This window comes from Helicoverpa zea, chromosome 11 (genome assembly GCF_022581195.2).
Source record: "Helicoverpa zea isolate HzStark_Cry1AcR chromosome 11, ilHelZeax1.1, whole genome shotgun sequence".
NCBI lineage: Eukaryota > Metazoa > Arthropoda > Insecta > Lepidoptera > Noctuidae > Helicoverpa > Helicoverpa zea.
The window spans coordinates 6,283,712-6,297,907 of record NC_061462.1 but is presented as its reverse complement, the minus strand read 5'-3'; the positions used below and the strand labels follow the sequence as shown (position 1 = coordinate 6,297,907).

At 37.7% G+C, this 14,196-nt stretch overlaps 1 protein-coding gene across 21 annotated transcripts in view; it reads right to left on the bottom strand.

The window, feature by feature from the left end:
- The window catches only part of LOC124634293 (protein lap4), a 72,750-nt gene that overhangs the window by 18,955 nt on the left and 39,599 nt on the right, over positions 1 to 14,196 (bottom strand). For all 21 annotated transcript variants that reach the window (XM_047169796.1, XM_047169801.1, XM_047169798.1 and 18 more), the window contains 8 exons: positions 5,811 to 6,016; positions 4,858 to 4,991; positions 4,479 to 4,563; positions 3,804 to 4,029; positions 2,575 to 2,765; positions 2,065 to 2,176; positions 1,554 to 1,843; positions 1,197 to 1,289 (listed from right to left, as the gene is read on the bottom strand). In XM_047169796.1, coding sequence (XP_047025752.1) covers positions 1,197 to 1,289; positions 1,554 to 1,843; positions 2,065 to 2,176; positions 2,575 to 2,765; positions 3,804 to 4,029; positions 4,479 to 4,563; positions 4,858 to 4,991; positions 5,811 to 6,016 — 1,337 coding nt within the window. The remainder of the gene's footprint in view (positions 1 to 1,196; positions 1,290 to 1,553; positions 1,844 to 2,064; positions 2,177 to 2,574; positions 2,766 to 3,803; positions 4,030 to 4,478; positions 4,564 to 4,857; positions 4,992 to 5,810; positions 6,017 to 14,196) is intronic.

Below are 14,196 nucleotides of genomic sequence, written 5' to 3'. Positions count from 1 at the left end.
CTCAGAAACACCCTCAGTAACATTCCTTTGTAACTATTGACATGTACGACTTACATCCCCTGTGCAGACTGATGGACCAAGGGATGGGAGAGTGAATAACAAGTTTCCAAACTGTAATAACTCCATTTGTAGGTATGTCGTGTTCTCACTCAAATATTTACAGCTTCCATTGTTTTGTGTAATTACTGGAAATAAATTAGATTTTCACTTTTTATAGTCTACATTTCTAGTGAGACGATAACAATTAAAACAAGTCCGGTAGTCTATTAGTAGCATAGTAATTCCAATAAAAGATTTTACAGCTTAATACTGTTATCTAATAGCCCCGTAGCTTTCCAGCATTAGAAATCTGAAAAATTAAAAAATAATGCTTTGTGAGTTGTTTAAGAGAAATCTACTTACTAGCTGCTACTCAATAGAAACTTTTATTCTAAGCTGTAAAAACACTACTTAATTGCTTTACTTCTAGCAAACGTTACTCTACATACACAATATGTATAGATATATTTATATATTTTACACACATAATTTAATAGACCATTACTTATAATATGATTACAATAAATAGTTAATAATCGTGTGATATGGCAAAGTTATAAACAATGTTGCGTCGACAATGTTTTATTGGCAATAGTGCAATTATACAAGGTAGGCTGAAGCTTTCAAATAATTCTACTATTGAATTATTGAAAAAGTGCATAGTTACTAAAATACATAATGATACACCGTATGACTCTAGAACACGAGTAATGATACGTTAGCATGTATTTTTACTAACTCAATTCGGATCAGGTTTAATAAATATGACGTATACTTTTACCCATGAGGATTTATTAACAGGCGTTATCTAAATCTGGAATGTCGAAGTTTTAATAGGATACTGAAGCAGATAAATGCTGGGAAAGTACGGAGATCGCATTTAACCATAAATTAATAGTTGAGACCGATATTAAATCCGAACATCGTGAAATATGAGCTCTATATTTCAGAATGCATCGGACGCAATACCTTTCGCAGCTATTGGCGGTTAAATGTCATCGCCCACTTTCAACTAATCTACATAGTGAAATGAAACAGATAAGGCATCGCACACAATGGTGGTGAAGCTATGTCGTAAAAGCCCGGATGTGAACGTGTTAAACCATTACCATCACCTGTGAATCTGGGTACGTTAATTAACGTTAAGTGAATCTCACCTGTATATCGTCGAAGACATCGTCGCTAGATCCGTGAACGTTATTGGCGCCGGGAGTTAGAGGCGTGCTCGTACTGTTAGTTGTCGGTTTGGCCTGGAGTCAACGAGTTGTAATTTTGAATTTATTTGCCTTCTAAGTGGGAACAAAAAGCACATTGATCTTGAAGCTTTTTGAAATTTTGTAGTATATTTCAATAATTAAAAAACACAATAGCATATTGAAAATCATCTAAATGTTATGATTGTTTACTACTGTGCAATGATAGAAGTCAGTTAGACTATTCAAAATCTATATTAATGCTATGTTCCCAAAATATGTAAGCCCAAAAATCCATAGAAAGCGATCACCAAGCCTCACCTGTCCGTTGGGGTGACTAAGTTTTCGCGGTGCAGGTTGCGGTGGGACGGCGGTGGTGGTTGCGAATGTGGCCTGTTTTTGCACCGGCGGCGGCTGTGTCTGTGTGAGTGTGGGTGCGACCTGTGCGGACACGCGCGGTGCTGTCTGTGTGTGGGTGTTGCCCACGGGTGTGCTTATGTGATTCGTGGAAGGTTGTATAGGTTTCGGTGTCGGAGTGACGTTCACATTCGGCAGGCTGGTCTTGTGTTCTCTCACTTCGTCTGATGTCGACTTCCGCGGCATCAACTCGCCTAAACGGAGGAAAAATAATTTAATGAACGAGTTTCAAGCTAAGCTATCTATACTACGGTCGGTCGCTGTAGGTTCATAAATATATTTAAACCAGAAAGATAGATATGATAAGTAGCAAGGTTTCCTTTCTGCGAGAAAGTATGTAAATACTGAAGCAATTGATCTGGCAAGCTTTCAAAGTAGTCTACATTTTGATAGGTGATTAAAGCGTTATATTTACCATGTTCTGTAGTGATCGTCCGCTGTAGAACGAGCCTTACAAATCTCTCGTGCCCGGTGAGGAGGGAAACGGCTGCTTCGTGAGGAGCGCTCTCCATATCTACGCCGTTTATCTAAAGAAATAAATCTATATTAACTCTTTCGTTGCGGTCGCCTAGTTGCTTTCGTAGTAAAACATTAACGAAGCAACTGTTTTTTATAGGAAGTCAACAGGTTCTTATCTTGAATAAACTGTATTTTTCAGTAGCACTAGATTCCGCACGACACATTGTAATGTGTAGATAACTTTTTATTTTGTGCTTACTTTCTAAACACATGATCTATGTATGTGATAACTGTTTCCTGCGGCTTCGCCTGTATCCTGTGGAACTACTTCCAACATCCAGATAAAGAGTAGTCCTTTGCCTGAAGATCCTTATCAACACGTTGTTTCATTCAAAATAATTAAACATCAAACAAACCAACGGCTGTACCAAACCAATACCCTTGATATCATCAGGTGCAAACTTACAGAGACAACTTTATCGCCGACCATCATCTTGCCGTCCTTCGCGGCGGCGCCTTGCGGGGAGATGCGCGAGATGTATATGGCGTCGCTGTCGTCCCGGTACGGAGGCGAACCCTTCCCGCCCGCTATGCTGAACCCGAGCCCGGCGCCGTCGCGGATCAGCGTCGTGTGGACTAGCACCTTTTGTTGGTACACTTGAAGAGAGAAGATTGTTTAGTTTTAAGTGAGGATTGGGAAACATATTATGTGTATAGGTGATATAGCCACTTCCTATGTGACGCAAGTAGTGAAGCTAATGGTAGAAGAAAGTAAAGTAAATCCGACGAGTAGGCCGATATCTAGGGACAACGCGTTCAGTAGTTTTTTCAGGAAAGAGTTCAGTAGCTTTGTCATCCACACAAACAATCTGACATCAGGGTGATTCCAAAGCACGCAATGGAATATGTCCTTTTAAATGAAATATGTATAACAAAAGTGAACGTGTGAAATAGCTTCGTTACTATTTGGAATGAAGACTGAAATGTTTTCGATTGACATTTAATAAACAACGCATCGATGAGCCGCAACTTATGTGCTATGCAAACATAAAGTTCAAATGCTATAATGGAAGTCCTTACTTTATATAATATTGGCGTCTTTGAAAGTACATTTATAAGGCTAGGCTTTTCCCACGTATATCGGGTTCGGCTTCCAGTTCAACGAGAAATGGTAGACTATCTGTATTTTAGACTTTAGACGATGCTTCGACTGACGCCTGACCTATGCAACCCGGCAGAGGAAATACCTGTATCTAAAGGTGAGACTGGTAATCAGATTTTATTGAGCTTTTCGATTGCATGTGACGACTTTCAAAGTATAATTTTCTATGGTCGAGACTGACAGATTAACGTGGCCTTTGAGACGCTGAAAGGCCTCGATATATTAACAGCTGTCGGTAATTTCACGAGGTTTTAGATTAAATGGAAAGCTGTTAATAATAGACTACCTATTCCACTTTTACAGGCTTACTTAGGAAACTACTTCCTGAAGCCAGATATGAATTAGCCTCTACTTCATTCTGAAGTTTTTAATACAGAGTGCGACATTTCATCAAAATCCGTTGAACAGTTTCCGTGACAGAATATAGCAAACTTTCACGGCTTATAATTACTGTATGGTATGTAACATGGCCTGTCGATAATTTCGCTGTAGATTTTAGATATACACATAGAAAGCTATTTTAATAGACTCACCGGGTGGTATGTATGGCTCAGTAGAGGGAGGTGGCGGCGACGCTTGCAGTCGCTGGTAGCTATCCGAAGTAACTTGACCCGTAGGGGACGGACTGTAGCTGGTTACGTTAGTAACAACCGTTGGTACTGGCTGGTTAACCTGCTCCTTGTATTCCGGTTCAAACTCTTGGGCGTACTGGTTGCTGATGATAAGAGGCTTGTTCGGTATACCGCGACCTGTAGGAACCTGTTCGAAGGATGATTTGCGTGATTATCGATACTTTATATGTTAGTTGCACGTAGAACCAAATGACTAGCGGAGATGTCATAACGCAAAATCTTCAAAGAAAGTAGCGTCGCCACAATTCGAGTGTTCAGGGGAAGAGCCATTTACGCCTTTTTGGCCTTCTTCTTTCCACCTATTTTTTTTAAATCCATATCTTTAATTAATCAAGGCCAATCGTTGACAGATCTCTCTAGGAACCCTAACGCCTCGATAGTTACTATTAACTGATCGTTTTGATCACGCCTACCGTACGTTACTTGAGCCACAAGAAGGCGCCTGACCTTATTTATAGCATCTCCGCTGATTTTTCCTTCCTCCGTGGTCAGTTGTAATGAGACAACTGATATCTCCGTTGAATAAGATTTACATAATACGTATATTGTGGCGTGCATATTGAATGAGATGTTTACCTGTCCATTTTCTAGTGTGGATACTGTGTCGGTAGTGCTTGATATGGAATGATGGCTCGCCCCGCTCGGTGCTCGGCTGTGAGTTCTGAATAAAATTATAGGTTTATGTAAATATTGTCAGGACTGCTAAGGTATAAAGATTTTAGTACTTTAATAACATTGAAACTACAGACCATCATTTTGCAATAATATGTTGCGGATGTAATACACCAAATATTAGATACATACTAAAACTTAGCTCAGCCAAATATTGCACAGAGTCTTAGCAAACTCTAAGCTAACTAAACTCCCATAATCTCTTCTAAATAATTTAGGTTCACGCAATCTGTATTGCAACAGTGATGATGAAACATTAAGATAAGGAACAAACGGTGCTTGCCTGGTTGAATTGGGCGAATCTCTGGTCACGACAAGTGTGAGCGTGGGCCCGCTTGCTTTAAGTACTTCGACTGCATAGTAATGATCCACTTCTACGACGGACGTACCGTTCACTGAGAGCACCTTGTCGCCAACCTGAAACAATATAACGGTTTTATTACGAGAAGCCCACATAATAGTCTATTTGACATTACATAATGCATTAGTATTGAATAATGTAACATAATTTTATATAGAAAAAATAAAAAGTAGCAAAGACCAATTCAACGACGCCATTAACGGGTACTTCCAACAGTGATTCATACAATGATTATAAATGGAAACATTATCTAACACTTGTCAATTTATAAAACCACATCATTATACAGAAGTGTCCCTACTTATGTTTTGAATACAAAAGTAACTATGTATATTTGTTATGCCTTATGCGGTAACATGGACTGTACAAGCTAAGAGCTTAGGAAAACTTTAAAATAGCATTTATTCATGTGCATGAAGACTTTCCTCCGTTTACGAATACACAAATACGATATATATTGGCATACATAAATTTTGCACACTAAACGCGGTTTTACCCGCGTACAGGCGGAACTACTTCCTGAACTCTGCTTTCAGTTTAGTTGCTTTGCATAAAAGAGTAATAACATCCACTCGTGCCAACTTTCTCGTTTATTTCATTTAGTCTGACTATCAAACTCCGTGTAGTCTGACTATCAAACTCCGTGTTTCGGAAGGTACGGGCCCCGGCTGTAATTTGCACATTTTTGGAAGTGATTACGGGTAGTCAGAAGCCAGAAAGTGTGGCAACCATAACAAAGGGATATTGAGCTGGCCAGGTAACTGGATGAAGACAAACAGACAAGAAGACAGTCGCTCTATGTAAAACACTTGTACTCAGCTGCATCTTTTTAGACTGGAAGCCGAAGAAGAAAATTATGATGATATCAAACTCACCCTAAGTCCAGCGTTATAAGCGGGTCCATTTTGTGTGACTCTAGATATGAATATGCCGTCATCGTCGCCGACGTAAGGGGTAGAACCTCGTCCCCCGGCTATGCTCAGGCCGAGGCCACCAGCTGTCCGTGCTATGCGAACTTCGATGCATCGCTGGTCGCTCACAACCCGGGCTTCGCTTTCCGCTCGTTCGGATACAGATTCACCTATGAAAAAAAAATGGTATATTGGTACAGTCAACAAAATAAAGTGTTGTTTAGCAGCTTTTATTTAAACTGTAGTGTGTTTTTCTTTATTAAAAACTGTTTTAAAACACTTCTAAAATTTCTGTTATAAAACTAATCTAACTCTTTATCTTTCCGCTTTGTGTAGGTATGCGGAAAATTAAGTTGAAGATTTAGAAATTATATTTGCTTTTGTGAATATTCCCTAAAAGTATTTTCCTATGACTCATAGGAGCGTCAAATTATTGTGTTTAACTTTACCTATGACAACCTGTTTCCCCCTCTATCACATTATGAATCATTTAATGGGCATTTTGAATACATGTGTGTGTCCTATAAACGGATGTTTTGATATGTCGTTATCAGTAACACAGATGCTGCTGATATCAATAAGTACTTGATATCACCGCGCCCTATTCCCTTCACACCTCAAGGCTAGAAAGATTAATATGTATGCTTTCAACGAATAATATTTATAAAAACATTAACAGACACATTTATTACAAGAATTGTGTTCATTATGTCATCCATCAACATTCTTATCATTTTAAAACCCTTTACTTTGTTTATCTGCCATTATAAAGTAATTTCTAAATGTTGACTTGATAAGTGAATAAGAATACTTAGCTGAATGATAATTATCAGTTATTTAATTAATCCGTCCGACTGCATATACATTTTGTTATCTAGAATAGAACCACTAGTTATGTAATGCGTATTGTTTCGGACTACTGAGTTCCGCCATTTACGCAATACTTACAGGTATCTATTGTCAACAAGTGTAAGGTCAAGCATAAATATGAAAATGGATATTCGTGAGAATAATACAAAGTTATGTGCATGGATTAATTAACCTAGTTAGTTATCCGGTTACAAAGATATAATTAATGATGAGTATGAGACTTCCCCATCAGCCCACATATTTTCCTGAACGAGGTCTTCTTTGAGTTAATAGGAGTGGGCGTTTTAAAGTGCCGACACTGAACTAATTATTAACCCTCCTGTGAATAGGATTAATACTCTGTATGCAATGTGGTGCATATGTTTTCAAGGTCGGTGCAATACAATCATGAGCTAAAAAATAAAGTCACGATATAGACATTATGACTGTGTGACGTATCACCTGCGCTTGCGGTCGTCACGATTGTGAACTATTAGTTACAAAATATGAAGCCTGAGATCGCTATCGCTAGAGAAATGCTTTGTTCTGAAGGCCAATAACAAACGACGCGCTGTGACAATTATTGATGATACGTTTCTAAGCAACCGCGTTTCTAATTCCACAGATCTTCAATGCAAACAGTACAGAATTGAATAACAAATGATCGCGCGTCGTTCTGTAAGGTTCGCACGACAATCAACATGTCGAGACGAATGAATGGACCACAGTGAAATCATGATCCAGAATGGTCGGGCCCGCGTCCTGTCTTGTGCATTACAATAGCCAATCAGTTGCAATACTTTCACCCCCGGATAAGCTTAATAGAATAACTACACAACTATTGTACCCCAGAACAAGTCGTGATAGTTTACAGAGGGATTCGTGACTCTCATTTTACAGTAGTCTTATTGGAAAATGCTCTTTTCTAGGAATGATGGTAATTTAGTTCCAATCTAAATGTAACGGACAGGTGAAAGTCAATGTTGTGAAATGATTCAGTGAGTAATTTAACGAAAAAGCATGTAACTAATAAATAATTGCTGCAGGTACTTTATGAAAGTAATTTAAGTAAAAGCAGTGAAGTAATTCTCATCTTGTATGTAGTGAATGCCGTTTTTGTTGGCAAGAGCGCTTAAACACGGGGTAAAAACTTAGAAGCAATGTAAGAAATTGCTGCTTTGATGACAGGAATAAATCCTGAGCTTGATAGCGGTCCGTTAATGTTAAATTAAGAGTGGCAATTTGATTTAATGGCCGTGGTGGGCTATGTGCAGTGTACACTTAGTACACGTAATGTTGTAAACACACACACGTCTGATGTTTGCTGCCTGCGCCACCGGTGCGGCCCCGAGACCATTACGCCGTAAATACACTAAACGTATGACTTCATACATTCATCATTCTCAACGGTATAGCCCTACCACAATATTAAATCTACATCTATGTTATGTAGTTTATATTTACACAGCACTTTCTTATATTTTATTGCACTATGCATTTATGGTGATATGCAAAATTTCAGTATTTAACATTATGGTAAATAAAGGAATAGGTAATCAAAACTATAAAAATATGCATTATTTAAGATTTTATAGGAAAGCTTTTGCCTGTCATGATTATTTATTTTATATGTAGAAAAGCAATGATAAAAGCTTGCAAATATTTCCATTCCAAGTGCTGAAAAAGGACATACAATATCACCATCACGATCCGAATTAAAATAACTGTTGAACGTCTGATTAGATTCATGTGTACCCTAACTATAAATGAGTTCTAATTAAAATTAAAAAATTAATAAGCAAATTAAAAAGCATATTTTAATTTTATTTAATGAAAAAAAAAACTGTCTTTGGTCGAAAACTGACTTGTTTTTTTTTTTTATTTTAAAGGAGAAGGGAATGGCAGAAGTAGGGGGTGATCTGGTTTTGAAAGCTGTTTTGTGTGTGCAGACTGCAGCATGTTACGGTACTCTTTGCACGTTCCGAGTACAAGCTGCAAGCACTAATCACAGTTATGAAAGATAATTTCAACGGAGGCTAGCAATTTACACGAAACACACATAATTACGGTGCAAGAGCTTTATGAAAGGCAGGAGAACAGAAATGGATCATAGATGAATTATGGAACTACAATGTACAGGTAATGGGGAATGGATTCTGCAAATAAGTTATGGCTAGAAAGGGAGTAACTGCTTAAGTGTCAGTTAGTGGACCGCAAGGTTCGTGTAGGTATATTTTGGTGATGTACCTTATACCAAACATGTCTGTATTGGTAAACAATCTATTTTCGAAGATGACACACTTGAAGGTCAAAGGGCAACCCATCCACACATTAATCCAATGTCAAGAGTTACTCTGTCAATAATGTCCAAGTTTTTGATACTTTTAACTACGCACTTACGTATTAAGGAGGTACAATAGCAAGTATAACTTAGGACCCACCCGAATACGTGAGCGATGACCGCATAACATTACTGCTGTTTCACCTTCATAGAGTATTTACGAAGCACGTAAAACATGTTACGTATGGCCTATTGAACAGAAGCGGCAGGCCACTAAATGTTATTGAGTGCAAGTGCGCTGTAATAATACGCGCATTGTTTTGCGGTTTATAGCGAGGACCATGAAGCCACATTTATGTAAGCAACAATAATGTCAAGAGGAATATTTCTACAACTTATTTTGTGAATATTGTGTTAGGTATTGATCGTAGCTCACGATCAATGCCATTTTTAGGGTTCCGTAGCCAAAATGGCAAAAACGGAACCCTTATAGTTTCGTCATGTCCGTCTGTCCGTCTGTCCGTCTGTCCGTCTGTCACAGCCGATTTACTCGGAAACTATAAGTACTACAGTGATGAAATTTGATGGGAATATGTGTTGTATGAACCGCTACAAAAATATATCACTAAATAGTAAAAAAAAGAATTGGGGGTGGGGCCCCCCATACATGTAACTGAGGGATGAAATTTTTTTTTTCGATGTACATACCCTTGTGGGGTATCAATGGAAAGGTCTTTTAAAATGATATAAAGTTTTCTAAAAAACATTTTTCTTAAAGTGAACGGTTTTTGAGATATCAGCTCTCAAAGTCGTAAAAAGTATGTCCCCCCCCCTCTATTTTTATAACTACGGGGTATAAAATTCTAAAAAAAATAGAGGTGATGCATGCTAATTAACTCTTTCAACGATTTTTGGTTTGATCAAAGTATCTCTTATAGTTTTTGAGATAGGTTGATTTAACTGTAATTTACGGAACCCTTCGTGCACGAGTCTGACTCGCACTTGGCCGGTTTTTTTACTGGCGATGACTGATTCATGTTGGAATTCGAATTATTTTAAGACCGTTGTGTGAGAAGAAAACATTAGAAATCAAACGTAAACTTTAAAGACACACGCCGTAAAATTTGAGTACCAATATTTGGATGTAAAATTGTTAGATCTTTATTTGTGTGCTTCATATGAAAATGCGTGAAGTGTTGCCATCCAATTACTTGCCGTGTAAGATCTTAATTAAAATCTGTTACACAAAAACAATATTTCAGAAACGTTCTAATTCACGTTTGTTCATACAATAAACAATGTTTAAATTCGTTTTGGTCATGCTAGTACACCAAGCGTGAATATTATTAAATTGAGACAAGTTGGAAGAACATAACTGCACAGTGCACATATGGTAAGGCCTTATACGGCTGCACTTCTTATATGTAAGTTGTGTTACCTTTGCGATCACTTAAGGATAGGTTTTTATATGACTTATTCTAACAAGCAATAATTAATAGCACAATTTCCCACATCAAACATTCACTTAGTCAGTTACTATTTACACTTAGAAATGAAATATAGTATGTGAAATTTTAAATAAGTTCCTATTGAATGTGAATGTTATTTTCTATGTTAAAACAATAATGAACCTTGACTCCTTTGTCGCAGAATATTATAGAGCACGATATCCGTTCCCCAGCAGTATTTCCATAACCATAACAAAGTTAACAGCCCATAGAATTTTGTTTTCAAATGTTATTTTTGTTCCAAACGTCACATTCAACAATGCAAAATGTTAATTTGGATTGCATCAGAGGTTACGCAAATACAAAAAAAAATACCGTATTGTGTTAGAGCTGTCACTGTCGCATCCAAAGTAGAAGTATTTAATTCTATTTCAATTGATACTAGGACAAGTTATTATGATTTAAAAGAATATCTAAAAACACTAATTACATTTCCAGCCGTCTAGTTATCTAATCGAAGAGAAAGTAAACTTACGCTTTTTTCTCCGGATAACACCCATTTCCTCGACTCAAACTAGTCCTGGGCTACTTCCTGAATAGGGGCAGCTATGCCCGTAGGCGGAGGTTGATTTACCGGCTCTTGTTACGATACTATCTGGTTAGTATCGTACGTCAATCAAACCGAAGCACCGGCCGGCTATTCGCCCTAATGCATTCCGACTAGGTCATTGTCCAATTTGATTATGAAATAAATTGTCTATAATTTTATAAACTGTTAACTTTATCTAAAATGCTAATCAAATGTTGTTTATAAAATAAGTTAGTGTAACCGGCTTCGGATTTGATACAGCAAACCAAAACAAACAAGTCGTGAACACCGAACTGGGTATAGGAACGCGAGTAGTGCGCGCAGCCCGGGGCGCATGCGATGACGGAATGCGCGCGCAACCACCACAAGATCTGGCAGAGGCTGTGGCGCCGGCGCCCGCGCCCGCGACCTCTCCGCCCGATTAAAAATAGAAAGTCTCAACCTGGCGCATACCGATTCCTTTATTTTTACCCTAGCGTTACCTACCCATTATCTGTACCGATCGATCGCATCTACATCCGATCTCGTTACCGACACTTTCGATTCTTTATGACTAGTAAGTACGTATCAATGAGATCGATTGTATGCCTACTTATTAAATCACGTCTATTATCACGTCTTTATTGTTTTATTTTTATTCTCATAAAATTTCTCATTTTATGTATTGTATGTATGCTGAAATATTTATTAAGTACGATACAAATGTGGAGATGTGGTCGATGATACTGATATAATTCGACCTATTCCTTAAAAGATGCTATATTTTTGATCATTTGCAAAAAATAACTCCCTTTCATTAAGGGTCGAAACTGTGGTCCCAAAGTAACAGTTTGCGACCAGCATTTTTATTTAAACTTATATCTACGAATACTTAATAGCATGAAGAGCATGAATTACTAGTGGCACTATAAACACTTAATAAAAAACACAATTTTGTAGGTACCATTTGCTTCTTAGCGTCTGCCTAGCCTTTTCCCAACTACGTTGGGGCCGGCTTCCAGTCTAGATGGATGCAGCTAAGTGTTTTAGTAGCGACTGTCTATCTGACCTCCTCAATCTCTATCTGACATCCTCATTTGCCCCTAAGGGAATTAAATATACTTGTGTTGAAATTGATGGTATTGCCTTATTTATTCTGCCTTCCAGAGAATGTAGGTTTGAATACACTCTAACTTGAATATAAACAATAAAAGACATACCATTTAGGTATTTCAAACCAGTCATCCTTTTAAAAGATTCGAATAACAAAGGACGTTTATAAACATTTATAGTGAGTGCATAGTTATGTTTACTTCATGCTCCGAACTAAAACTCATAATCAATACAACTAACAATCGTAGAATCAAGGTAAAGAACGCAATTAACATTATTTGTATTAAAATCAATATAGAAAGAAATCAAACTATACATAGGTAGGTACGGTACTGCAGGTTAATCTTCTATTTAATACCGATACGAATTTACTTAATTATATAAAATATCTTAAGATGACAGTTAATTACGCTACGAAACGATATAATATTACGGAGCTATCGGAGAAAATTAGAAATCGTGTAGCCGGGATTTAGCTTTCAGTTAACCGAAGATTATTGAACAGGACTTCAGCTTTCGAAAAGCAGTCCGACCGGTGATCTACATACAGGCAATGCACACCTTGCAGGGTGATTAATGTATGCAAGGATGCCAATTAGATACGGCACGCGTCACAGACGTAATGGACGTTCAGACCCACTTATGCACTAACAAACTCGTTCTCGAAAGGACACTTTTCTCGCCGAATGTTTATGCGTCTACGTTTCGAGTAACGGTCATGGTGACATAGCTTTATAAGAATTTGATACTGTTTCTCCGTAGGTGGATTTGTCGAGAAAACGTGTTAATCCGTAAAAAAGTATTGCACCGACTCTTGTTGCAGCTTTCAATTTGTATTTTTTTAGCAATGTATTCGTAACGACATCTCAATTGTGAGCGAAAACCAGTGCGTAAAAATAAATACTATTAATGATCCCCTATCATGTTCTCAGGCTATCAAGTTACTGATGCGCTTCAATAACTCATTTCACAGGTTCGCTTTCGAGATCTGCCCGCAGCACGGATGTAAACCGCAACGCACGGTTTCCTGTGCACTTTGCCAAGCCTATGCTACTATCTCCAACGAGTCTTCAAGACGATCAAATACAATTTTAGAGAAACCTCCAAACAGTACGAAATATTCACGCGCACAACCATTCAAACGATTGTCCTTCCAATACAAAAGATAAGATTGAGTCAGAACTCGATAAAATTCCAACGTCAAGTGGTGATGGTGAACGTGATCATTTCATACACGACATTAATGGTGAGAGAAATCTAAAATGGTTACGTATCTCTGCTAACCGCCATTGTAACAACAATAACAATTAATAAGTTCACGGGGCCAGAATACACAATAACAAACAAGGACTTTCACGGCGTTGAATAAGACGCGGATGCACGAAGATTGATAATGCAAAAGAAAAACATGAGTGCACTACCTATAGTAATTACTTCTACAGAGAAAGGTGTTTTGTATCCAACATTATAATAACATGTACCAAATAACAATCTATGACATTTATATATTAAGATTCGAAAGTAAAACACAGTAATTTACGTTCGTATGATGTGCCCGATAGTCCCTAGCTCGGTTAATAATATGTATTACAGTTTATTACTCAATCACATTCCTAGATTCATATCCAAATTATCTTGACATTCCAAATTGAGTCATTGTTTACTTGGTGTAGTATTTATAACAAAAGTGTTTAATCCTTAACTAGTATTTCCTTTGTTTTATATCCAAGGTTCATGATTACAGACGTCAGATAAAGCAATTAAACAAACATGATCTAGTTAGTGTATTTGGTAAGTAAGTACGAAATGGACTAGTAAATCGAAATACGATGTTATTTGAGTAAAGCTGTGAGTTCACGAGTGTCAATCGTGCTCGTCTCCTTTTCTATCAGGCATCGGTGCACGAACTCGGCTCAAGCACGCGCACCCTGCCTGGTACCACAAAGCCTTCTCTACTGTACTCGCAACGAAAGCTCATCCGTTATTATTTGTTAGGGTCAAATAACCTCAAACTTTATACACTGCCTGTATTGTACTTTCTACCCGATATCGCCAAACCATTACACAACTATGAGATATAGACTATGGTTA